The sequence below is a fragment of the Anomalospiza imberbis genome, chromosome 2, assembly GCF_031753505.1.
Source record: "Anomalospiza imberbis isolate Cuckoo-Finch-1a 21T00152 chromosome 2, ASM3175350v1, whole genome shotgun sequence".
NCBI lineage: Eukaryota > Metazoa > Chordata > Aves > Passeriformes > Viduidae > Anomalospiza > Anomalospiza imberbis.
The window spans coordinates 16,050,325-16,077,402 of NC_089682.1; the positions used below are offsets into that span (position 1 = coordinate 16,050,325).

Below are 27,078 nucleotides of genomic sequence, written 5' to 3' on the forward strand. Positions count from 1 at the left end.
ATTACTCCATCTCCAACAAGCCAGCCATGACTTGAATTGTGATCTGAAGACTGGCACTAAGGGCAAAATAGACCTTACAATCTAAGTTCTACTTAGACTCTTGATTAAAGGGCAGATTAGCCTGTGCCCAGCAAGTTGGCAGTGGGAGCCCTAAACAGAACCATCACACCTCTCAGGACTCCCTCCAAACCACAGCAAGCAATGGGCTGACCCAAGAAATGGGGGGCTGAATTGTGATTATAACCTGCTTCCAATGACTTCAGCTTTCCTCCCAGTCATCACCACTCTCCTCCACATACCTCTAAACTCATGAACTTCTACAATCTCCTTGACCAAAGAAATTAAAAGATAGAGCATAGCAACAGAAATTTTATTGTGACAGCTGTAAATGAAGACTCAAAGATACACTCAGAGCTTGGAGGAAAACTTGCACACATATATATCCTATCATTAAACCTCCTAAAAAGGCCAAACCTGGCCACCAAAGGGCTAGTCCAGGGGAATATTCACCACCTTCAGTCCCAAATATCTGCATTCCAAAATGGACAGGGTGAACATTCAAGTGTCTTTTCATGACAACTTCTCAAGTGGCTATGGAGCCGTCCTCACTGCCAACCTGCATGCCCAGACTCCAGGCCAGGAGAGTAATTTCCGTAAGCTACTTCCTACACAGCGTAGCAGTGTCTGGTGAAGAATCATTTGCCATTACAAAATTGCCCCAAATGTTGGCTGATAAAATGGAAAGCTGGGCTTTTTACCAAGGTATTGCAAGAGACGCAAGGTAGCTGGATGAGAATTTGAAATATAGCACTGTGTTAATATTCTGGATATTATACCATTGATTTACCTTTAAGAGAGAATCCATCATGTTGACTAAAAAGCAGGCATTCCATTTCTACAAGTCAGTAATCCGCCCCACTTTTAGACATAATTGAAAAAATTGCTAGATTTCTCTCAGCTTAGCAAAAAAGCCAGTTTTGTGATAGACAGTCACTAAAAGCAAAACCCATCCACTGAAGCAAAATAAAATGTCTTTGCAATCATGCCAATGTACACTCACAAAGCTAAGCCAGAGTGGCACATGCTGCTCTTTTCTGGACAGGAGCCACTGAAGGTTACACACAGCAAGTGCTCCAAAGGAAAATGGAAGTCCTGTAAAGATTTATAGCTGACTTTCAGTGAAATCAGACAGCAGGGTCTTTGGGCAGAGAGCCATCCTTTAAAGCACACCTTATCTTTTAAAATTATTTGAGCTGTGCTACTGGCTGACAAGTGTAATCTAGGTTAAACCTGAGGATATGGGAGCCATACAAATAAGACCCACTGGGATTTAAGTGGATTTCTTACTCCTCTGTATTTTCATTTGTTTCTTACCTTTGATAAACAAAAATGAAAGGCTCCTCCTTTTATTTTTGTTGGGATGGGGTTTCCATAATTACGCTACTTCCTCTAGAAGTTGTTTCAACAGTTCTCTCCAGCAATATGCCTCCTTTCACTACTCACCTCTTTTCTCAATCATATTTTTGAACAGGTAGCTATGATCTCCTCCCATAACATGTCTTAGGAGGTACGTGTACATGGAGAGGTGATAAGATAGAGGCAGTTTTAGCATAAAGATCAGATGGATGGATGGATGCTTCTCATGACAGAGGCTTTCCACTGGTGCTATCTTGTATAATTTTTTATTTTACCATGACTCACAGATTTCCTTTAGAATTGTTTTCCTTTGGAAACTAGGACTGCAGAGAATGTAAAAATGCCATAATGTGCATTTGTGATGGATTTGCTTCTGTGCATTGCTAAGGGAATGAAGCTGGAAAGAATAAAATACCCTAGAGAAAAGAACCCAGACATTAAATCACAACACTCAGGTCAGAACCTGCAGAAGAACAGGTCTCCAAAACTGTCTTGTTGGGATTGTCAAGGATGAGAATCTGGAGATGAGTTTAAGATCTCATTAGCTAATAGACCCACCCTGCAGAAAGTAGGATGAAGCAGTCACAGTCAACTAGCAGAATGAAATGGAACCTGGCTATGGCACAGGAGCTGTAATTTTGACACCAACACCGAATTTGATCTGCCAAGAGGTTGATCTGAGAACATCAAACATAAGCAAATCAATACATGATTAGGGCTCCATCATTTCATATCCGTGGAACAAACTAACATTTCCGTTAAGTGACTGTCAGTGATTATAAATATGTGAAAGACAGAAATGAGAAAGGGTTTTGTTAACAGATAATTTCCTCCACCTGCTCAGAGAAGCAAGGCTAAGCTCAATGTAGAGCTGATGGAATGATTGCTATAAGTGGTCGTGTTGACAGACCTCAGTGTGGGGCCAGGAATCAATAGGGAATGGGATGCATGTAGTGGCTTGAGCACTGGCCAAATGTAAGTAAGATACCAGAAAGCCAGCAAAGCCTGAAAGAGAATAGGATGAAGTTTTAAGGTGGATGAACATTCCTGAGCCAAAAAAATGCACTGCAAAAAGAAATAAAAGCAAGAGTAACAAATGTGTGAATACTTAGATAATTCAAGCAATCCCTGAGCTCAGGAACTGCATGCAAACCCAAAGAGAATCTGTAGAAAAAATGGCGAGAGAATACTAGTTCATATTATTTATAATCAATAAAGGGTATATTTATTTTTGGATTTTGTTTTGGTTTTTTGGGGGGGCAGAAAATAAACAAAGCAAGCAGCCTGGCTTTTTTGTGCAGCAAGACTTTAGGCAGATTTTGTTTTAAAAAGAGGAGGAATAGCAAATACAAGTGTACAAATGGGGTACACATTCTTCTTCACCTAGAAGAATAAGCAAACCCACCATATCACTTTCCAGAAATGCTAAACGCCTCTAGGGGGAGATTTCTTTAGGCAACAAGGGGAAAACTGAAAATCCCAAAGCAAATTTGGTTCTAGTAATCTGAACCCAACTGGAGTATAAAAGTTAACACCCTTTAAGCAATAAGCTGGATCACATACTTTCCTGCACTTAATTAGCAGGGTCTTAATGACATCCTGAAAAAGCAAATCTTCACAATAAACATGTGTTGAAATCTGAGCCAGTTTAGAAATTAAATTCATGCTTCAGCGTGGTTTTCATAAAATTTAAGTTAAGCATTAGAACAAGGTTCAAAATATAATAAAAATTATTTTTCCTAAAAAAAAAAAAAATATGAAATACAGTAGTCTCAAAGCTGTTTGATTTCATCTGTACTCAGAAGTTCTAGATAACTGATTCAGTCCAGATCAAACTATATTTTTAAGCACAGTGATCTTTCTCATGGTAAAATCATATATAATGCCACATACGTCTGTCATTTTGTCAATTTGCTCTTTAAAAGTGAGCTATATATATATATATATATATATATACCCCACCCAAAGATATTACCTTTTTTCCTTTCTGCTTCAGCAATACCGAGATTTTTTGTACTAGAGTACCTTTAGAAGATTCTTTTTTTTAAGAGAAAGCAACCCCTGAGGGGTGCAGCTCTGCAGAACAGGTGCTCCAATTCTCTCTGGGGCTCTGGAGCTCAGGAGCTGCAATGCACTTGCTCTCCACCTATTTACACAGCTTCCCGAGAAGAAATCTCTTGAATGCTGCTCTTCAGAAACAGTCAGGAGAAAATGTTGTTTTCATCGTCCAACCTGATGTGAAAGCTCATGGCTGCAGCCCTCCAGCTGGGCTGTTTCTGTGTTGAAAAGCTGTTTTGTCACCATGCCTCCTGAATCTCAGGCAGAGAAAGGGATGGGCTGAAGTTATCTGCCTCGCATCTGAAGTCACATGATCTCTTTCGGCCTTTCTGCTGTGTAGAGGCAATGATTTGCATTTTAGCAGATCTAGCACACCGGAAAAAAAACATAAGGCTGTCCAGGTTGTTTGGTCATCTGATGTGACTGGCATGGTTATGAAAGCCCTTAAGGAAAGAAATACTGAATTTACCACAAGGCATTGCATCTGCATGCAAGTGATATAATATATAAGTGTTCTCCAAATCACTCAGTCATACCCAGATAATGGCACAAGTATGAAGCATTCAGATCTTGTGTTGGGAGACACTGTGCTAATGCCTTCAGTTCATTTCTTCATGCGTGCACATGTTAACACCAAAAATGTGTGACTGGAATTCTGTGGACTCAGTTCATGTTTTGGCTCATCTTCTCCTTGTGTGACTGCTGGGAAGGGATTGGAGAAGCTGAGAACACTGCAGCCTTGCTCCGGTCAGAAAGCCACGATCTGAAATCAAACCCTGACCCCTGGCAGCACGTCCACATCTCTGACCCAGCTCCTGGCCACGCTGACCCCTGACTCCCAGTAACGGCACAGGATCCCTTGGGAAGGGCAGAGCCATCATGGTGATTTGTTGCTGCCCACTGCTCACACAACAGCCCCTGAGGAATCTGCTCCACTGGCAGTGCATGGATAGCACGGGGACACTGTGATTTCGAACACATACCCCGCCAAACCGCTCAAAACGAGGGGATGTCTGTAGAAGCATGATAGTGTAATATCACCACTAGAGTCTTGGGCCCGGTCCTCATCAGCGTTTATGTTCATCAGGACACCATTGCCCCACTCCAAAAGCCAGGGAGGGGTTGCTTGCTGCTGTGCAGTGATGGAACAGAGCACAGCAGGCATTTCTGTGGGGTCAGGGCAGGGCCTGTGGGTCCGAAGAGGACCACAGGTTATAAAGCATGCTGTGGTGGGAGAAAGCTCCATGTGCACAGGCACAAGATGAAGACCACTGTGCCCTTGCTCTGAAGCCTCTTCAGGTGATGGAGCCCCAGAAGGACTGGATAGAAACAAAAGATTTTTGAGAATAGAGGCAAAGTAATATCTTCATCCTCCTGCCCCTCCCCAAAGGTCTAATAATACCATAACATGCTATTTTCAGAATTTTTTTGTCATCAGTGTGGTGACAATTCTAAAGGCATCAACCACCACTCTGAAGGACAGAGTGATCAAATCCCCTTTTGAAACAGACATTTATTAAGGTGCACAAGATATTTAAAATGCCAAACCAGCAAAGCAGAAGGCATTTGATTGACCGAGCTAGTCCTCTGAGGTTCTGGAGTCCCAGACACAAGCTTCCACTTTCAAATCTGTTCCTCTCCTGTGAGACGAGACAGTAAATGGAAAGCATACCAAGCACAATAATTCTGCATGACCCAGAACAGTTTTGATGTTTGTTTTTTCTGGCAGGATGCACTTTCCCTGATCTGAGTTACAGCAGCTAATCTTTTATGTATGATCATGCTGCTCTGCCAAAATGCATGCAAGCAAAAATACATCACTACCTCTTTCCACTGTACTCTTGGGATACACATTATTTATAAACATTTACTGTACCTGATAAGTTCATCTCTATTGGCATTTACCAAGTTCACTGCATAATGAGAGTTTTGCTGCAATTGCCAATAAATCCATCAGAAACATTTCATCCAAGATCAGTGGGAGAGGGATAACCTTAGTAGTTAGGTTCTTTAGGACATGGTTTATTTTGTTTCTCTTCTTTGTCCTCTGTCTCAGTGATCTGACATGACCAAGCAACCTGATAAAGAGTCAGTGTTGCTGGACTGAGCCACCTCTCCAGTTACTTGTGGGGATCACGATAACATGCAACTTGAGGAAACACAAATGTCCTTTCCAAATTAACCTTTCCTATTCAAGTCCAAGGAGATAATACCATTTTCCTTTCTACAAAGGGCAAAGAACATACTCGTCCCATTAACAAGGTCACACATACTACTGCTTTTTTGCTCAGCAGTCATGTATCACACACACACTTAATATGCTGAATAGACTTTTAGCATCAACAGCTGCAACAGAAAGTAGGCTAAAAAATTCTGACAATATATGATTGAGCAGTCTAGCATGACAAGAAAAAACCCAGTGATGGTGCTAGTGTAGAAATCAGGGCATCCCTCTAAAAGCAGCCCTTCTTGATATAATTGCACCTATTCTGTTTTCCAAATACTTTAGAAACACTAACCTGAGCAAGTCTTCATGCAGGCATTCCACATACATAATTCAAATTCTGCTTCAGGCTTATTTCTCAGAAGCACCCACTACAAAGTGATGTAACCGATATTTTTTTAAGAATATGAAGATAATCATAGTTGAAGGGAACGTGCTCCTTCTAAGCTCTGACCATGGTTTCCCTCCTCTTGCCCTACCAAGCTTAAAGAAGTATTTTTATATGACCCAGCAAAGTATTTTAAAGTACTAGCAAGGGGAAGAGTCCCTGACTGAGAAACCTGGATGCCCAGAGACAGAAAGGAAAGGGAAAAAAAAAAAAAAACCAAAAAAACAAAAAAAAAAACACCTAATAGAAAAAAATGAAGAGAGAAATTAATGTCCAGAACAAATTTAAACTCTGACTCAGTCAGTGAGATGACAGAAATCTATGCTCACACATTAGAAGAAGTAGGTTAATTTGTGTGAACACAAAAAGAAATGTTCCCCCACTGACAATTCTGGGTGAGGTGAATAAAAAAACATCAAAACTAGCATCCTTGGCAAAAAGCACACCTAATCAGAAATGTGAAAGAAAGGCAGTGGTAGGGCCTCAAAGCTCCTGAAGATTGAGAAACTAGACCAGAACACTATGAAACCATCAGAATACCCTCTGCAAAAAATGAGAACAATTTTTTTTTCTTAAAGAAAGTTTCCCAAATTATCAGATGAATGCAGATTATTCTGGGAAGCAATGACTAATGACCTAATTTGCACAACTCTACCTCCCTGACGTTAGCTTCAACCTCCACTTAGAGCTTATAGAAATGATAGCTATCTATCTACAGCACTCAGGGTCTGACAGATCTTAGTAAAGCACCGTGAGGAAAAAGAAATGAGCATAAGAATTGCCTAACAAAAGCTTGATGTGCATTTTGTTGGTCTGGTGAACCTGAAGCTCCACACACAGTGCAAACCCTACATCCTGATGCCTCAGCCTACCAGGCTGTCTCTTTGCCAAAGGGGTAAAGCCTTTAAATCAGGCTCTCCAGGTCAAATCAGGATCTCCAGGTCAGGAGAGCACACAGATTAGACTCCCACACTAATGATCAGTATGTAAAAGGATTTAAAAAATATTTTAAATTGTTTTTTAAAGAATGGAATTTAGCAACTAATAAGTGCAACCACGTACATGGCAAGGGGTCACCAGGTCTGTGCAAATAATTGTCTTCATCTTTATTTTCATCTAATGCTTATTAAATTGCTTTTAATTAAACATTTTCTACTTTGTTAGAGTAAATAAATCTGCTGCTTCAGCAAAATATTATTAATTTCAACAATCACGTGAACTATGCTATTTAGCCACAAACAATACACTGTTTTTCTTACAAGTACCACACTTCTGAAAACTCTCAAACTTACCTTTTATATTCCAAATAATAACTTCTATTTGTAACTTTTGACCTGTAAACATAGCACAGGTGCCTTAATTTCTGCTCCAAGCCACTCCCTTTGAGACGTGAGGTGAGGCGCAGTATGGTGAGGTAGTGCAAGTAGTGCAAAACAGCGGCTAAAAGATAGGAGAGGGAAGACGGCAGTTACTGTGGGGTGTAAGGGGTGACAAGAAGGTCCATGGATGGATGGATGGATGGATGGATGGACGGACGGATGGATGGACGGATGGATGGATGGATGGATGGATGGATGGATGGACGGACGGATGGACGGACGGACGGACGGACGGACGGACAGACACCCAAAACACCCACTTCCCGCGCAGGCCCCGGGCCCGAGCGGGGCGTGAGGCGGTGGCCGAGCGCGGGGCGCCCCCTGCCGGCGGCGCAGACGGCCGCGGGAGCCGCCCCGGGGCGGCCGCACGGGAGGAAAACTCTCCGTTCTCTCCGGGGGATTGGGAAGAGCCGGGCGCTCCTGCCTCTCGCTGCCTTATGTTTTTTAAACAGCCTCCTGTGCCGAGGAAATCATCTACACGTCCCTCCCCCGCTGAGAAGAGAGCTGGAGCGCCCCGCAGCGAGCAGCGAGGCGCTTCCATGGCCGGTTTCGAAGAAATCCCCGCAGCTGGGCTCCCCCGGAGCAGCGGCGGTGTTGCTGCAGCTCTCCCGAGCTTAGGCCGCCCTTTCCCACACTTGGGCCAACCTGACGTGACACTCCAGCCCGACTCGGGGGGGACAGAGCAGCCGAGCATAAGCCAGGAGCAGCGGGATGCGCAGGAAGGCTGCCGGCCCTTCCCGAAGCGGGGCCGGTGGCACTGGCGTTGGGAGCACACGGGCTGAAGGCAAAGATTTACCGAACACGTTCGCTATGCGTGTGCCGAATACATGCAGGGGAAGGGAGCGCTCCCTGTAGCGTGGCCCGCACGCCCCAGGGGCGCTACCTGCTCCTGCGCGCCGTGTGCGGCCGGGCAGAGCGGGGCCCGCCGCTGCCCGCAACACGCAGCGGCACAGGAGCCTTCCCGGGAGCTCATTTACCCCCGTCACTGGCCCTCTGTAGCTATCAGAACGGCAGAAAAAGCATTAGGGTGATTTTTAACTACTGCATTTGTTTTTAATCAACCAGCAATGAAAGAGAAAATACCAGACTTCTGTCCTCAGCCAGGGAAGAAGGTGTGGCCAGAATGTCGTCGATAGGGGCAGTGCAGTGGGAGCACATTTATGCGGCGGTTCCATAGTGTAGTGGTTATCACGTCTGCTTTACACGCAGAAGGTCCTGGGTTCGAGCCCCAGTGGAACCAGCGCTGGAGCGGGAGGTTTTTTTCCCCTGCTTCACACTAACTTTTTCATAATTTCTTTCAATGCGGTGAATTTCGGCTTAGCTGTTTCCTCCACAAGACGGGGAACAGGAAGGCGCGGGCCCTGCGTGCGGCAGAGGCGGAGCAGTTTCCAGGGAAGCAGAAAGGCGCCTCAAGGGAAGCCCTGGCACACGGGATCTCTTCCACAGGCTGCAGCCTTGGCAGCGGAGCCTTTCCCTGCCAGCGAAGTAGGTGAATACCCACACCTTACCATGGTTCCTCGGAGGGGCACCCGAGGAGACCACAGAGAGCAGAGGCAGTGGGCAGAAGCAGCAGCCTGTGCCTGCTCCCAAGCGGCGAGGGACAAAGTCAGTGGCGAAGTCTGCACCCCCTGCATCCCCAAGGCGTCTCACGGGGACGGACTGGAACACGGGTCCTTTCATCTCTGTGTTTGGGGACATGTTTGAGCGCCGGGGAAAGGCCAGCCGTTTTCACAGCACACATCTAGCAAGCACAGTTAACTCCACGCTTGTTTTCCCCTGTACTGTGCATATCGTTTTATTAACTGAGAACGAAAGAGCCATCTCAGCTTGCCTTGGAGCAGTTTAATTTTTAAATCATAACGTGTTGTCTCATTTTGCACGTGCAAGGCTTTAGAAAAGGGTAACCTCTGGGCATGGGTGCTGGCCCAGCGTCTGTCTGTGTGTGGGAGCCCTATCGAGTGCTGGGATTAAGACGTCTCTGCAGGAGGAGGAAAAGAGTCCCTGAGCTCCACTGACCTGGAATCAGCTCTTGAGTATCTTTGAATGATCAGAGTGGGAGAGTGTGATTTACCTATCTTAAAGATTAAAGAGAAAAAATTGGCTTAACTTACTTTAATCAGAGACTTATTAAGAAACTTACTTTAATCATCATCATATGGAGAAAATTATTAACCTTTGTCAGTGCTTGTTCTCACTAAACAAACGCTCTGAGGTGTGGGCAAGCTGCAGTCAAAGATTGCAGATAGAGATTGCAGACCAATGCAAGGATAACTGGGCCAGGTTGCAAAAGCTTTTCTGGGTGGATAGCAGCCGTACATCCCAGAGTGAGACCTGGCAGGCTAAAGGTGTAACATTAACGCCATACTGATGCTAAGGGCCTGTGCATCCCACAACCTGAAAGTGCAGAAGTACTCAGATCTGGCTTTCCTCTGCCTATTTGCTCAGCAGTATGTGCACAGCCCCCAGGAGGTGAAGCCAAAGCAATGTGGTCCCCCGTCTGGGGTAAACTGTCTTCCACAGACTGGCTGCTTCCAGGATACAGGCTCAAACTGAGGCAGACATAGCTAGACGTCTCCTAATGTAGGGTCTGCAAGCCTCTGGTGTAGGTACATCCCATGTAATAGGGATAGTGATTCCATGGTGCCTACCCTGCCATCAACAGCCACAGCACCTCCAAGTGCATGAGTTACAGGGAATGGGCCTGGGCCTGGTGGTCAGCACTGGGTAATTATCTGCCTCGTGTTTTCTTACATTTAGGAAAAAGTCTTCTTTTCAGAAGATGACTTAAGCTCATGCTTCAGACTTGTAAAAAGAATGTTTTATTCTGAGAGCCATAACTTAAATGTGTGTAGACTACTGCAGCTCCATCCATTTGAAGGGGATCCAGCTCCTGACTCAGGCTCTAAAAGCGTTGACAGCCTTGCCCTCTCCGCACATCAGTATCCATGGTTCACACGTACATGTGTAAATGTGTGTTTTCTACGTTCCCTTACTGTGCTAAAACAAAAGTGTGCCAGTCACACATTTTTTGCTGAGATGCTGCTCGACGTGTGTGTTCAGCTTCCAGACGCATGGATCTGTGTGTGCTGCTCTGACTGAGCCGTCTGGCACTCTGACTTGGGGAGAAACGTGACACTGCTATGTGGAGTTCCACTTCTCTCTCACACACGAGTACTTTTGCCTCCTGATTCCCCTCCAAGGTCACACACACATGCTGCCAGTCAGACTAAAAGCATCTCCATGGTGCGGGGTGATCTCTGTGTTTTTTCCCAAAATCTGGCAGAGGAAAACATACCAGTATTTCTGAGGGATATGAAAACATAGCAAAATGTCTTACGGCCAATGGGACATGAGCTAGAGCTGGAGAAGATGTATGGACAAAAGAGCAAACCTGCCCGGGCAGTTCCTGTTTTACATAGCAGTGGGAATGTTACCAAAATGTCTTAATTTGGGCTGATTTTACTAGTCTCAGTTTTGTTCTGTAATCAATGCCAGACTAATCTTTATCCTTTTTGAAACTGTATTTTTCTTTTTTATACAGGGCAAATGTAGCCATTTCTGGTGCTGTGTTATGTACTGGCCATTAACTTTTTTCTGCCTTCTGTACCTGAAAATATTTCTGTGCTTGCTAGGAATTAACTCCATGATTCACTTAGCAATGCTGTCTGCAGTGGCAGCATGGTTTTGCTGTTTATAGTTATTAAAACGAAGGACTGTCAACACCATTAGACATAGACTGTCTGAACTGCATACCATTTATATAGAGACTTTAATTTAAATGCTCTTCCAATCTTCACGTGAAACAGTTTGGTTTTTTGAATGCTATAGACCATTTTTTGAAACAAAGGCTACCTTTCCTTCTGTGTGGAGGGAGTTTTACAACTGGGCAGCCACCAGTCTTAAGAGTATCTCTTTGGACGGAATGTTCTTTGATAAGAGCTGTGCTATTTCTGAACACGTTCCCTGAGCTACTGTGCATTTCTTACACAAAATCAAAATGTATTTGAAGGGTGGGGTTGACCATAAACCAAGCTGATTTAAAACTGCATGTGATGATGGGAGAGAATTTGGCTTTGCTTTTCTTTTAAACATGGTAGGTGATTTCTCTTTGTGTGAGTAGCTCTCCTTCTGTGTGACCTGTCCTTATGAGACCATAAGGTGAGAGGCTGAAGCTCAGATCTGGTTTTCCAAGAGATATGTGGATGAAGGTATTTAGGGATTTTTAAGCTGGGATTTTCAAACCCACGAGATTTAGACACCAACTGTTCATCAATGCAGAGAGGGAATAGATATCTGAGTGTCTTCAGCAGCTCTGAAAATCTCTGTCTCTGTGGCAGCCCATTTTAGACTGAACAATATAAAGAGGATACTGTGTAGAGACTGAAGTGAGATGCTGCACTGCATCAGATGCCCAGAGCCAGCCCTGGTACCCTCAGTGGGTCTCATATTTCTTTAATTCCTGGCTGGACCTTGTGGTGGCTCTCACTGCCCCAGGACAGGAATGGCATATGTGCAAGAGGCCTTTGGCAAAAAACCAGGAGCAGCACCATGTCCTTAGAAAAATCACCTCCTTCCTGGGGCCTGGGATGAGCTGCCCCTCCTGCTTGCCCTGCCATGCTTTGATTCTCCCCCAATGTTTGGGGTGAGCTGGCCCAGGTCCATGAAGCAGAGTGGCCACGTCTATGCATGTGGTACATGTCTGTGCCACAGGGGTCTGCCTGGGACAGCCCTCGTCTCCATGGAGGTAGGGTAGAATGGGACAAGTGTTGGGCTGAGGAGGTTAAACTCCTTGAGGCTCAGCAAAGCAGTGAGATCCTTGGTGGGAGAGTCCTCCCATCCATGTCACATACCCTGGTGCGTCTGGGGTGTGCTGATGCTGGAGATGCAACTGCAGTGGGATGCTGTACCTGACAACAAATTTACAAGGCATTCCAAATTTGTGGGTATCTAAAGGCAAGTGAAATGAATCCTGCCCAGGGGACTGTTTTTGAAAAGCCAGCATCCTTGTTTGCACAGCATTTTTGAATGAATATAAACCAGAAGAGTAGACATACAACTAGCTTAACTCAACTGCAGCCTATGTGACCTAAGCAGTGCCTTAATCTACTCCCAGTGCATACAATCTGAGATCTCTTGCAACAAAGCAAGCTGCTTCTGAAGCAATTGCTTTCAAAAACCTCCATTAAAAATTCACTGCTAATTTCATATGATCAACAGAGTTTGGAGGAACAGGTGCAAGATCCACTGGAATCACTAGCAGTCTGTTTTTATCTTGAATCAGTCATTCTAAAATCAAATCTTTGACGTAGGCTGGTTGAGAGAATACTGTTGGTAGAAATGTTAGTGAAGAGAGGTTTACAGCTTTGGTTAGAGATTTTTGCAGCCTAGCAAGTAAACAACTGAAAACCGCTATTTTTGTTTGATCTACTAATTGCAGTTTTCAGCCCTGTGCAATTAGGTGACTGGAAGAGCAGTAAGGCCAGGGCAGATTTCTACACACAGCTATTGCTAGGAAAGACATTACTAGTGTAGAGGTAAATAATTGGGGTGGAAGATAATGAATACATGCTATATACAATAGACAACATATACTATACATCTTTTATGAGCATTAGGCATCTGCATTTCTGTAGGGTGTATATGTGGTGCATACGTTGGTATATCCTGGTTTATTTGGACATATGTCTGCATGTACAATCAGATTCACACTCAGAGTGTCAGTACCTCAGTACGTGTTGCCTTTTAAAAACTGTTACAGATGGCACAGCCTCTAGGATGGAGTTTGACAGTAACAATTGTGTGGTTGGCTTGATGGTGCTTGATAAAATCATGGGAATGGGGGAGAGTAAGGTGCTTAGGCAATGCTTAAGGTAATCTCATGCCTTCCCATCAAGCCAAGCAGTGCACTAAGGAGCTATTCACAACAGAGGGAGGAAAAGATGCAGTTCAAGATGGGGAGCGTCCTGCTGTCTCTTCTTTTCTGGTACAAAGGTATGCACTTTGCCTCCTGAGAGGTGCTTTCAAATATCCCTCTTTGTGTTTCCTGTTTCAACCACGCTTTCTTCTGCCAGGGGCTGCGGGGTACAGAGCAAGCTCTTCTCTACATTCTCATGGAAACATAATAATTTGGGGAAAGGCAAAATGTGGAGGAGATGTGTAATTTATGTACATGAGTGAACAGCATTCTTACAGCACTATGAATATTCAGTAGTAAAACTGTTTCAAAAAAATAATTGCAGTGTAAAAAAATTGCCATATAATTTGTCAAAATATGAATTTGCAAAGAAAATTGTAGTGCAGCTGAGCCAGTGTGTAAATAATAATGCTGATTTGAAAAATGAGGTACGGTATACCATGAAAAACTGGTCCTTCATTAATCAAAACTCTTGATTAATCAAAAACTGATCATTTTCTCTAGCAGCAAGACATTGCTGATGAAGATTGCCCTTTTTTTTGAGGCCTTTCAAGGTATTTTGGCCTGGGAAGGACTTCCAAAGACACTTTTAGAACAAAAAGCAATTCATAAGCCTAGAAAATGGGAAAGGTATTTATCAATTTTGAGGCTTTCTCATATTCATTTTTCAGAAAAGTGGAAACAAAAGTAGGTAACGGGGAGCTGGAAGGAGACAGAAAATTTAGGGTGACAACTCCTTCCATTTTAATTCACTCAGCTGAGAACAAGGAGATAATTTCCTGGTTCATATTTAAATTTCTGGCTTCATCAAAGCCAATAGCAAAGCTACTTTTTTCTTAAATGAGGCTGAGGGTTGCTCTTGGTAAGTGGTGGGCAGTGTCTACCGACATGAATGTGTGAATTGAGTATGATCTGTCAGGGTGAGGAACAGATTAATCAGACAGCCCAACTTTTCTCATGTGGGTGTTGAATTCCCAGTGTTTTTGTATGTCTGTTTTTTTCCGTCTTTCTATGTTTCCATTGAATATTTTGCTCTACCAAATTTCATGGGTAGGAAAATAAATGCTCCTCAACTAGCCATGTCTTCATTTCATCTTGCTATTTTTGGCTGTACCCAGCTCTGCCTAATTAATAGGTCTTTCTTTTAATCTCCCAGCAAATATTTGTACGTTCTCCTCGTACCTTATCTCATCACTCTCCTTTGTTTCACTTGGGAAGGTTACTGGTGCCTCAGCTTCTAGGAAGAGTGTTTTTATACAGACTCCGGCATTTTTTTCCCTATGGGTGGCATAACTGCAATTAGTCCTTGGAATAAGTTCATATACCTTGCTCTGAATTCCAGACGCAGCTTGCTTTTAATAGACACCCACACATCGGGATATTTTTGGAAGAGCCTGCAGTGAAAATTAAGTTGCAAGATCACTTTCCAGGCATCACTCATTTGGTATTTAATTTATTTTCTTAATTTATTGTATTTCTTAATTTACTGGTTTTCTCTGTCTCGTGGACTAAGTGTCCTCTTGTGGATAAAAAGAGCAGCCCAGGTGCCCCTCACGCTGCTGCCTCTCCCAGCACGAAGGTGCCGCTAGGTCAGCTCGGAGCTACGTGCGCTGATGCCATGATAAGCTGCTTAGCTTATTTTCCCTGGCAGAGCAAGTGGCTTAGAGGAGCACCCGGGGGCTCCGCGCCTCGGCTGGGCTCGTGTTCGCTGGGGACACAGCAGAGCAGCGGCAGCGGCAGCAGCGTATGGCGCGACCGGAGGGCTCCTGCGGCAGCTGCCCGGCCCCTCCGCACGGCGAGGGGAGCGCCCGCGCCCGCAGCGCCGCGCTGCTCCGGCCTCCCGTTCCTGCGCCTGCAGCAGCGAGCGCACCTCGGCCCTTCAAGGGAGGGGATTTATCCTTTTTCACATCTGTTTTTTGTAGCTTGGGAAAAAAAAAAAAAAAAAAAAAAAAACCAAAGCAAGAATCTCCAAACCTTCCCCCCCCCCTTCAAAAAAAAATAAATTAAAAGCTCAAACGTGTTTTTGGATCAAAGTAAATAACATTTTTAGTAGAGCTGCCCTTTGGCGTAATCAATGCATCTAATGAAATTACTATGCAGTAATAAATACTGTACTAGTTCTGCGTAGTTCCAAGCAGGAAGGAACAAACATGTCAATAAGGTCTGAAAAAGCTGAACATTTCTAAGGAACACTTTGGGGGAAAAAGATAATTAATTATACATCTCTTAAGAAAAAAGGGAGGAAAGGTAGATTTAAAAAAAAAATTTAATTTATCTTTTCTCAAATATTGTCACAGCATAAAAAAAAATTAGTGGAAACATTACGGAAAAAAGGGAAATTATTATTAATGAAATAGGTGTAATTGTGATTACTACAATATGTTTTTTATTGCCTTCAAATAAATACCAGTAAATATTAAATGAACCACAATAAAAATGAATGAAAAGGAAAACCTAATGAAAAGCATTCAAATAAAGAAAATGAAACGGAACTGAAAATGATACAACTGTGAAGAATCCCCACAAAAGAAGGAGGAAAAGAATAGCCGATTTAAAGCCTGAGGGAAAGCTTAGCACAGAGCGTGAGACGTCCCCTTTGCAGGCTAAGGTCGCCCTGCCCTGGGCTTGTCCTGCCCTGGGCTTGTGGCTCTGACCGAGCCTGGCGGCGACCAGCAGAGATCAGAGCTCGCAGGCGGATGCGTGCCGGGCTGATGGTGCCCGGCTGGCCGCTGCCGGGGCCGCAGTGTCACCCACAGGAGAACAGCCTGAGCACTCGGCCCAGCGTGGCTTTAGGTGTTGGAGTCTCTGGGTGGGCAGCGTGCTGTCCCCAGGCCAGCCTGGCTGCCGATGTCTTCGTGTGGACACAGATCTGCAGGTGTCCTGGGGTCCCTGCCTGCTGGCACAGCTCCCAGGGCCATTTAAAGCCCCCGCTTGTTAGAAATAAAGGTGCTGTTTGCACAGCACAGGGTCCCGTGGAGCCTGCCTAGCCTGGCCATGGAAAAAGCCCCGCGGGAAAATCAACAAAAACAGCCACGAAGCGTGTGGGCAGCGGGGCTCTGCTTGCCAAGGGGACCTGGGGACCGGCCACAGCTGCCGCAGGGGCCCCTGGGGCCACTGCCTCTGGCACAGGGGCGAGGGGAGATGGGGAGGATGCCACGAATGTGGCAGCTTCCCGAAATGCACCTACCTTCTTACGGAGGCTGGTGCAACCTGATGTGAGTCACCTCAGCCGCCTGGCACGATTTTCAGGGCTGGATGTAAAAATAGCCTAAGTTAATAATATAGCAAGGTACAAACTACCACCCAATGGGCACAGAGGCGTTGCAATGCTTTTTTCAGTGTTTCGACCCTCGGTATTGCTTACGGGCTGTTACCTAACTCTGCCTCCTGATGCTGTCTAATGCAGTGCTCAGGGAAAAGAGGGCCTTTCAGAAAGCATGGTAAGACCAGTGCCAGCCATTCCAGCCATTCCATACATTTTTGTGACTTTTTTGAGCATTTCTGGGGCTCCAGCCTTATTTTTCAGGGGTTTAATATATTTTCTTTTCCTCTGCCTCATAACCCACAAGTGCAGAAGAGAAAAGGTGACTATCTGTGCAAAAAGAGCCATTGTGCACAGAAAGCACTGCTGCATCATGGGGGCATTGCTCTCCACTGGGAGGAGAGAAAATAATTTTGCCTCTCTGAGCACCATTAAACTGAGATGGTACTTACAGAGATGAAACCAAAAATCAACTATTTTCCAGCTGAAGCTTCTAGGACACCTATGTAATAAAGTAAATAAATAAAGAGATTTAACATTTTCCACATACTTTGCCTGTAATGATAAGTTTGTGTGAACTTATTCCAGTAAAGTGAGTGATTGATATTTATTCTGTGTTATATTTTATTTATTTCTTTTCATATTTATAATGTGCTTTCTCATGCTTGTATACCTGTCATTAATTCCTACTCTAAAAGATGACTTGCTGCTTTGACTTTATGGTCAGGATAGTGAATATGATTCCTCAGAGTTACTGTATTGAACACAGCCTGTGGCAGTGTTACTTCTGCCCACACTTATCTTCCTCCTTTCTTTCTCTTGTTTAACCACATTCCTAATGATTACAAATTTTCTGAGAAACACAGGTACAGTTACATGTTCCTGTCATTAAAACACCACCAGCTGGGTTTCCTTGCTATTGATTGCCCCTTTTGCCAAGTAGCCCTAAGCTGTGGCTGCTGCTTTATCCAACTTCCACCTCAGGAAGCCCCACCCCAAGGCTACTTGTGCCAGCTCTTTTCTTTCTGCCCCAAACTTGGACCAGTTCCTGGAGTATCATTCCCCTTCATCCTGCTCAGCAGCAGGTGCCAAGTGGAGCCATCTCAGAACCTGGGCTCCAGCCCAGCCTCACCGGCACAGGTTCCATAGCACAAAATCATCCCCTGGATCTTGTCCCAAGCCCTGGTCCCTAAATCCTGTGCTATGGGATAGCATTTGTGCATGGCAGTGCTCTGGACATACCACACTGAAGGGTGGGATGAAGGGACAGGAAAGGTGCAGGCCTTATCTCCCTGCCTCCTACAAACACAGATAACAATTTATTTCACTGAACTGATGGTTTGCTGGAGGTCCTGGGAGGCAGTAAATGGAGGTCTTTCCTTTTTAATGTTTTTGTCAGTCCTGTGCTTTTAAAACAACAGCCCCTGGTGGCTGTGCAGGCCATATGACTCTCCCTTGAATTGCAGAAATTGGTTCTGTCTGACCTACAATTACCAATTATCTTTGTAACCTTCCTTGAAGGCAAACATGCTTGCTATAAAAGCATACTGCCCATCACATTTTTAGACTATTGGCAGCCAGCTTTCCTCTTCATTTCCTTTGTAGGACAGGGCTTGTCACAGCTGTAAACACACCAATATATCAATTACTATGTTTTGTGGCCAACTGCAGGCAAGGGCATCTTTCATTTGCTTTCCTCTCCCAAGGCCCGGGGTTATCAGGCTGCACTGCCCAGGCAGGGTATTTGGCCATCCACTGCTATGCTTACCCCACGCCAAGCCTGCTGCTCCCCTGTACCATGGTTGGATGGCTGAGCCCCTTTGGGCATGAGCCCTTAGCAGTTCACCCCTGCTAGCTGAAAAAGGGGATGCTGAACTCCTGTCTGAGGTGTTTAAATCAGAAAGTTATGCAGTGAGGAGTGGAGGTGCCCAGCCCAGCTGTGGCAGCCAGAGGGGCAGCACACTAGCACCAGTGCCCTGGCAGTGCCTTTGCACCACTGCCTGTTGTGGGACTGACCCAATGAAACATTGCATTGAAAAAAGGGCTTTTGTGCTTGAAATTCACTCCCTTGCTTGGTGTCACTCATCTGCTTGGTGTCCCCTAGCAGATAAGGCTAAAAGACCTCAAAGCCACTCTCACAGCTCAGGAGCAGGCACCACTGGCTGAGTGCAGCCACCCACAAAATGCTGGGTCACCTGGGGAGGAGGATTTATTCTGGGTGGTTGAATTGATGCTACCATACACCCACCCACCTGAAATCTATTCCTATTTTGCCTGTTGTTTCACTCACAGCTGTTGAGTTTCCAGCTGCATGTGTCAATTTGGCATATTAAATTTTGATCTTGGCTCTCAAAGGGACAGACTCAGGAGGCCTACTGAAGGGCTCAGCAAGGTCACAAAGCAATATCCTACACCATCCTGGTAATTCACATCCCCTTTCCCCACCCCAGGCATGCAGTGCTCAAGAACAGGCCTCACCACACTAGAGTCATGGAACATAGCTTCCTTAGGTTAATGGCTGGACTCCATGATCCAGAGGAAGCCTTTTCCAACCCCTTTTCCAGGCTAAAGTACATTAAACAACCACAAGAAAACAAAACAAAAAAACCAAAATCCACAAAAGTTTTCTCTGCAAAAATCAATCTTCTAAAGATGAAAATAAAGCGGTTAAGCAGATGGAAGGAGCCGAACCTGTAGCCCTGTGAGCCAGGGATTGCTGGGCAATGGGAACACATAGCAGGCTGTGATGGCTGGGGAGCAATCCCAGATGTCAGGGGAAGGAAACCCTTGCAGCTGGTGCTCCTGGAGCAGGGCACCTGTCCTGCTTGGAAAGGACACCACTCTGTGGGCCAGGGGGCAGGAGAGATGCCTGCCAGCCTGGATCTCATGCCCCAGGTACCAATGCCTCTCCTGCACTGACATCAAACAGCACAGGGCAGGCAGGAGAGGCAGGCACTGCATTCATTTTATTGGCAAATATGGTCCAGTTTTGGTAAGTGATAAAATCCTGGTTTCTCTTGTACTGACAGACAGCATTAACTTAAATCACCTTCACACAGGTTTAAGTCAAAACTCTTTGTCCATGTGGCACAGCACAGGGGTGACTGGGTTTGCCCCTCTTCCTTGGTTTTCTGATTGCACAGTGGAGTCCCAGGGCTTGGCTTGGTAATATTTGTGCTGGGACAGGTGTAGTGCAGTGCTGTGTGGGGCCCCCAGCCTACGCTTTCCGAGTTGTCTGGAGATGTACCAGCATGTTTTCCTCCTGAGCATGCTGGCCTCTGGGTGATCCCTGCCTCCCTCTTGGGCCGGACTAGAAGCCACAACTTTTTATTGTAGACTGGTGTTTACTTCTTCTGCCAGGGCCAATGCCATGGGTTAATGTGGTAAGTTCCTGATGCCAGAAATGCTGCTCTGGGACACTGAAGCACAGGAGACCATCCCTGTGTTAGAGAAAGGAATTAAAAAAAAATTATCATTTTGGTTTTGAAGGTCTTTCTTTTAGACACTTGATACATTTAGACTCATTTTCACACCCAAGGAGCAGTTGCATTTCAGTAATAAACAGAGCTTTGTATATAGTTTATATTTCAGCTGATTATAATTGCTCTGTGTTTGTGAGTCTTTTGAGATGAAACTTGCTATAGTAATGTAAGATGTAAATTCCCAGCATTAGCTGGAGCTTCCTAGGCTCAGCAAAGTGACAGTGTATGAATGAATAAATCATAACTAGATTTCAGTGAATAATTCAGTGTCTAATTAATTTGGTGAAAATAATCATCTTTTTGTATTCACAGTATTTCTGGAGATGGCAGGTTTCTCATGGCTCCTGTATGCAAGCTTTTAGCTGCTCAATCACTTTTTCCTTACTGGCTTGTAGATTACCTACATCTCTGAAAATCTGATGTTTGACATTTGATTTGTGTTGATGAGTTATCAGTAGTCATGGGATTATTTCTTTTATTATTTTATTTTCATAGCTGTTTGGGAAATATTCTACCACTCTAAAAGCTTTTAACATACTCTGCTTTGGACTTCACTGTGAAGCAAGAAGAGCCTTTTCAGTAAGGAAAAAGCCTCATAAAAAAGCCATTGCTCAGTAAGAGGCAGGAGATAAAACAGGTCAGATGTTGCAAAAATAGCAGTCTCTTCCTCCACAGCCACAATTACTGGTTTTCCCTAAGAAAGGAAAAAAAGGTAGTCTTGTCTGTAAAACAGATTAGGAAGGCCTATTTACATTTCTTTTTTCTACATCACATCCAGAGGGAGTGATCTCAGACCTAGCACCTTGTGAGATACCTTATCTCCTCCAAAGACATTTAGGATCTGCAGTGGCACCAGGCTAGGATTTCAGCCTTGAAGCTCATCAGCTTAAACATTTAAAGGGGAAAATGTGACAGGAAAAGTGTGGAGCAGAAAGACAGAAAAATGGATATGAGTGAAATTAGCTGTAAAGCAGAGACTGAGGGGTCCAGCATGTGCCTTAGGGTGATTCAGGTGTATCTGATCAGAAAGAGGAGATGCCAAAGGCATCTGAAGGAAAACCCTGTGGAGGAGCAGCACAGACATGAGCACATGCAGTGCCCTGCTCCTGCCCATGTTCTCTTGCCTTCTCCTGGCAATCATCTGGGGGAAATGTGGTAGATTAATCAGTCCTTCCTCTATTTGTCTCTATCTCAGGAGTAAATGTTGATTGTATTTCCTGATGTTTGCTTACAGCATCTTTGTTTCTGATCTCTCTCTCTCTTCTTCCCTCCACGCCCACTCCCCAGCTGTGATGGCCCTCTCCCCAGGAGAGGTAAGTCTCTCTAGATAGTTCAGCTGCCAGGTAAATTCCTTGGGGCAGAAGGAGGGCTGGCACCTGGGCCTTCAAGCTCAGGCACATGCTCTGACCTCTGAAGCTAAGGGGATCCAAGTTGTTCTCTGCTTCATGTTGAGCTGGCAACAGGAAAGGGTCTCAGACAAGGTGCAGCAGTCCAGACAGGCACAAGCATTTGTCTAAGGTTCAGAATTCAGATTTGGCCTCGTGACACTATTGTTGATGACTGTATATATTTATTACTTGATTTTTACCTTTCCTTTAGGATGAGAGACTGGAGCTGTGGCACAGCAAGGCTTGCAAATGTGATTGCCAAGGAGGCCCTAACTCAGTGTGGTCCAGCGGGGCTAATGGCTTAGAGTGCATGCCAGGTAACAGAGGGACCCTTCAGCTGGGTTTGTCTGGGGCCCTTCAGCAGCTTCCCCTTTGCACCTGGCATTGCAGAGCTGGCACGTTCCAAATCCAGCTGCCGATGGGGCTGGTGGAGCTGAACCACTGTGAGGTGAGGGGATGACCCTGCACCATCAGGCAGAGGCAGCCCCCATGCCTGGGCCTTGGCAGGTCACCTAGACTGGCCCATGCTGACCAGTGACAGTGGGCATTTGTCTTTCTCCCTCTGGAGCCCTTGGTGCTGGTGCTTCCAGAAACTGGCTGGGGCAGCTACTGCCATGTGTAGGATTTGGTGTAGGAAACCTTTTGTACCACATAGGCTCATTCTCCCTTGCTGCTGTGAAATCCTCTAGACTCTCCAGGGATCAAGAAAAACAGTTGATTCCTTCTTTGCAGCATATTTTTAAATGGGAAGGGAAGGGAAGGGAAGGGAAGGGAAGGGAAGGGAAGGGAAGGGAAGGGAAGGGAAGGGAAGGGAAGGGAAGGGAAGGGAAGGGAAGGGAATGTGGTAGTTTTGGTTGATCTGTTCATGGCCAAGGAACATGTGGGCAAGGAGGTGTGCTGGGTTTCCTGGCCAGACCAGGTGTGAGGGTGCATTTTTCACATTAGCATTATGTAGCTGAGTAATGAAATAATTTCCTTTGTTTTCCTGAATGAGGAATGTTTCCAATGTAACTCTCAGCTGTCGCTGTCCCTAGAGAGGGGTTTTGCATTCCCCTTGCCCAGCCCAGCCCAGCCAGCGTGGTGTGGCCCGGTGTTCCCTGCTGCCCAGGGACAGTTTGCAGAGCAGCCATGCGGAGCTGCCTCTGGCATGGCCGAAGGGAGCAGCTGGCCTCACAAACACTGCATGACTTTTCTCTGGCTTGGCAGTAACAGTGTTCAATGGTTCAGCTGCTTTGGCTGGGCAGGCATCAGGCATCTGTTTTGGCAAGTCCCTGTGCATGGCACAAACGGACTCACCAGAAGGTGACCTGCTAATTGCATTACGGTTGTGTGGTCTGTGGATTAGTGTTGCTAAAAGCAAAGTTGGGTGGTGTTTGAGATAAGCCTGACAAATAGTAAACACATGGGGCCACCCTCTTGCACAAGGGGAGCAAGGCTTTTAACCTGGTGGAAAAGCATGATGTTTCCATGCCTGAAGGAAGGCAGGACAGTGGCTATATGTTTTCATGGGGAAAAACATGTTAATGAGGTTTCAACTGAGCAAGATATGTTAATGAGCTATTGATGCATGCAATATTGACTTAGTAGAGCTTGCTAATGAGACATCGACTGCATGGCTGCAGTGCTGGGGAGCTGCACTGGGGAGGCCACAGTCATGCCAGGTTCTGGGCACCCACTGATGCTCCCCATATGTTGATTGGTTTTGACACGAGGCACCACGGTGGTTGTTCAGGCACGGATAAGGCAAGGAAACCTCTCACCCACAAGTGAACTGAGCAGAGCTTTGCTTGCTCCTTTTTTGCCGAGACCTGTGAAACAGACTGTGCTAAACTGGAGAAAGGGACAGAATTACCTCTGGGAACTCCAGAGGCTTCACAGGCTGCAAAATCAGAAAATGCTGCCCATGATATAGATGCTTGCCTAGGGAATCCCTATATGACACCTGAGTGCCTTCATTTTGTATGTCTTGATAAACAATGATAACCTGATCATGTAAAAAAAAAAAGATCATAACAAAAAAAACCCCGCAACTAGGTCCAGGTAGCATGCAGGTGCTCAGCCTCACTAAAGTCTTGCCTTCCACAGCACTGTGTGGTGACCCACCACAGAAAGGTTTAATGAGGAGCAAGTATTTCTTTCTCCAGTAGTTTTGCAACCAGTGGTAGTCGTGTTGAATTTCTCACTATTGCAGAAGAGAGTTGTGGGGGCAGGATTGTTACCCTGAAGATCTGCAGTCAAAAACTGAGATGGAAATCCCTGAGCCATCAGCAGGGCTGAGCATGACACGTCACTGGCACCAGAGTACCTGCAAGTTTTTCCACAAGGCAAGGCTACCTCCAGATGCAAAGAAATGCAGATCTGAGGGTGCTTGTAGAGGGATGACCTGAGCTGGCTCAGCAATTTTGCCATGCAAGTAGAGCCATAAATCAAGACAATCATTGGAGGGGCAGAAGGAGGTAAAGCCCAGCAAGAAAAGTGCCCAGAATTACTCAAGGCAAAAAGCTGACAGCCTGGAGGCTGGATCCAGGTTGATGCAACCAATCAGGCTCTTCTTCCAAATGATTACAAGAGGGAGATTCAGACTGCAACATCTGAATAAAGCCTTTCCCCCAAAATGTTGCAGTCAGAACAAGTCTAGTAAGTTTGAGAGAGAAAGAAGAGTTAGAAATTAACGGAAGTGAAGGTTAGAAATGAAGACCCTGTGGCCCCAGGGCAGGTTGTGATCTAGGATAAGAGCATTCCCAGCATTCTAATGAGGGAGAAGAGAGAGCAATGAAACCCCAGGATGTGTTCACAATATGTGTGCAAACACACCCAGAAAACAGAGCCACTTCTGTCCCTTAAGTGTTTTTTCCCTTGTTCTGCAGAGTGTCCCTACCACAAACCTCTGGGCTTTGAGTCTGGTGCTGTCACCCCAGACCAGATAAGCTGCTCCAACCCTGAGCAGTACACAGGCTGGTACTCCTCCTGGACAGCCAACAAGGCCCGCCTCAATGGCCAAGGCTTCGGGTGAGTTAAAAAATGCTCCCCTGAGGGGTCCTGGGGGCTGTGGGTGTGGGGGCTGGGGAGCCCTGGCCATGTGGGGGCAGGAGGGTCTGCCTGGGAGAGCACAGTGAAGGACAGAGCAGGGCTGGTGGTGTCCCCCCAGGTGTGCATGGCTTTCCAAGTACCAGGACACTGCACAGTGGCTGCAGATTGACCTGAAGGAGGTGAAGGTGATTTCGGGGATCCTCACACAAGGGCGCTGTGACGCTGACGAGTGGATGACCAAGTACAGCGTACAGTACCGCACCGACGAAAACCTCAACTGGGTGTACTACAAGGACCAGACTGGGAACAACCGGGTCAGTGACCTTTGCTCTTTGGCTGCTGGTGGAAGGGTGGCATGTTTGATGACAGCAGGTGTCAGAGGAAGGTGCATCAAAAGGGGGATCCTGTGGGAGCAGCAGGGTGGGTCTCAGTGCTCACTGTGCCTTAGGGAGCAGCACAGAGAGGGGCCATTCCCCCAGAGGTGGGAGTATGTCATGCTGACCAGTGCAGAAGGACAAAATACATTATTTGTGTTTTCTAATGATCATACTGGAGTCCAGATTAAGCTCAGAGGCATTAGCTGGAATTGCAGAGGAGGCAGCAACTCCATGACAAAGCCCCTTTCTCAGCTGCGGCCACAAAGCCCCAGCCATGCTTCAGCACTGCACGGGGATTTCTTTTATTGCAGTGTCCAATGTGTGTTATCCTGGTGCAGAAAAACCCCTCAGAAAAAATCTGCAAATAGTTAAGTCATAACCCACCAAACCATTCTCATGCTGCACTTTTTACTGGTTGAATTGAAACAAAAAATTGCATTGGGGAGATATTACAGAGTTGCCTCTGATCTCTGTGCAGTCCAGCTGGGCTGGGGGATGCCACAGCTGCTGCCTCTTAGGTATCCTCAATGCCCATCTGTGGGAATGGCCCTGTCCTAGCATAGGAGGCTCTGCTGGCTTTGCTGAAGTTCCTGCAGCCCTGGGGAGATGCTGAGCTTTCCCAAAAAAGTAGGTCATGGCAGCAGATGTGACATGCAGGCCAAGGAATGGGGAAAGGGCCCTCACATATATTTTTTTGTCTATAATGGCTTGTGTAGGAGCCTGGCTCATGAACTTCAACAAGCCAAAGTCAATCATGCTCACTCCTTAAAAGCAGTGCCTTGGTATATGAAGGCAAATGAGAGAGAATAGGATGAGAATGGGGTGAGATTTTCTGGCCTAACTGTAGAAAGTGCAGGACCGATGGGGAAGAATGGCCTACTAAGAAAACTGAATCAGTGTGACAAAAATTGTCTACAACTGGCTATTTTTAAAGTCTTTTGTTCTGAGGGTAGAGGGGAAGGAGCCTGCTCCTCCTCCTCCTCTGCTCTGCACAGGCACCCCAAAGTCATGGGACAAGATTTCCAGCCCCTAAACACCCACCCGCCCACCCCTCCTTTGACAGGTTTTCTATGGCAACTCCGACCGCTCGTCCTCGGTGCAAAACCTGCTGCGGCCGCCCATCGTGGCCCGCTACATCCGCCTGATCCCGCTGGGCTGGCACGTGCGCATCGCCATCCGCATGGAGCTCCTCGAGTGCCTGGGCAAGTGTGGCTGAGCGCCGTGTTCGGAGGGGCTCCGTGGGTGTCTGCCGGCCCCTGCAGCCGCCCTGCCCCATTCCGCTGTCTCGCCCGCGGTGTCAACGCCCAGCCTGCAAAGGGAAGGGCTGTCTTGAATAAAATGTTGCTTCACACCATGCCTGGTGATAGAGCTGATGGGGGGTTGTGGGACACGCACTGGGGAAGAGGAAGGTTCAGGGCCATGGCTTGGATCCTGTGAGATGTGGTGTTTCTGGCCCTGGGCGTTAGGCTGGGGAAATGATCATCACAGTGTGCTGTGAACACTGGAATACATGCAGATGAGGTCCACAGGCAGGCTTGGAATTCTCTTCTGGAGGGCAGGTGTAGGCCAGGACAGACATCTCACCCTCATGCCCTGAGATGGGGTTGGGGCCTCATCTGGCCTGGTATGAGGGCGCCCATCTGAATATCACACTCTCAAATCACCTCACGTTTGCCTGTATCAGGAACGCTCTGGCCTGAGCTGCTGTGCCTGGCTTTGGGACAGACATCAGTGCCTTGAGCACCAGGTAGACAAACCCTCTCTGGTTTTGCACTGATACATCTTGGGGACCTGAGCATTTTGCTCCCTGTGGATGTTTGGGCACAGATACAGGGAGTCACTCTCCTTAACTGTTTGATCTCCATGGCCCAATCTCCATGTGGAGAATTTAGCACCCAAGGAATTTGGGTGGATGTGTGGATGTTAAACCCAATGTGGATGTTAAACCCATCTTCCTGAGGTGACAATCCAGTTACTAAGGTTCATGTCCCTGCCTCAGCCCAGGAGCTGATGCCCAGCACAGCCTAGATGGGACCTGTGCCTTCCCACACACCTGCAGCACAAACCTGGCAGGCACCAGAGGCCTTTTCCCTATTTTCTAACAATCTGTGCATCCATCCCAAAGACCCACAGCAACAGAACCTGAACTCTCTCTGGGAA

At 46.1% G+C, this 27,078-nt stretch overlaps 1 protein-coding gene and 1 non-coding gene across 3 annotated transcripts; both read left to right on the plus strand.

Annotated features, from left to right (window-relative positions):
- Positions 1–8,632: 8,632 nt before the first annotated feature.
- TRNAV-UAC (transfer RNA valine (anticodon UAC)) lies at positions 8,633–8,705 on the plus strand. Its single transcript has one exon. It is a non-coding gene; the product is annotated as a tRNA-Val (tRNA).
- Positions 8,706–10,439: 1,734 nt separating this feature from the next.
- RS1 (retinoschisin 1) lies at positions 10,440–26,161 on the plus strand. 2 transcript variants are annotated; one of them, XM_068179951.1, is made up of 7 exons: positions 10,440–11,558; positions 13,360–13,456; positions 21,411–21,436; positions 21,723–21,828; positions 24,379–24,520; positions 24,660–24,855; positions 25,982–26,161. In XM_068179951.1, the coding sequence occupies exons 1-7, from the start codon at positions 11,556–11,558 to the stop codon at positions 26,132–26,134; spliced, it is 723 nt and encodes a 240-aa protein (XP_068036052.1). In that variant the 5' UTR covers positions 10,440–11,555; the 3' UTR covers positions 26,135–26,161. The 2 variants fall into 2 exon arrangements, with proteins under 2 accessions (XP_068036052.1, XP_068036051.1); XM_068179950.1 differs by lacking the exon at positions 10,440–11,558 and having other exon boundaries at positions 12,203–13,456.
- The last annotated feature ends 917 nt before the right edge of the window (positions 26,162–27,078 follow it).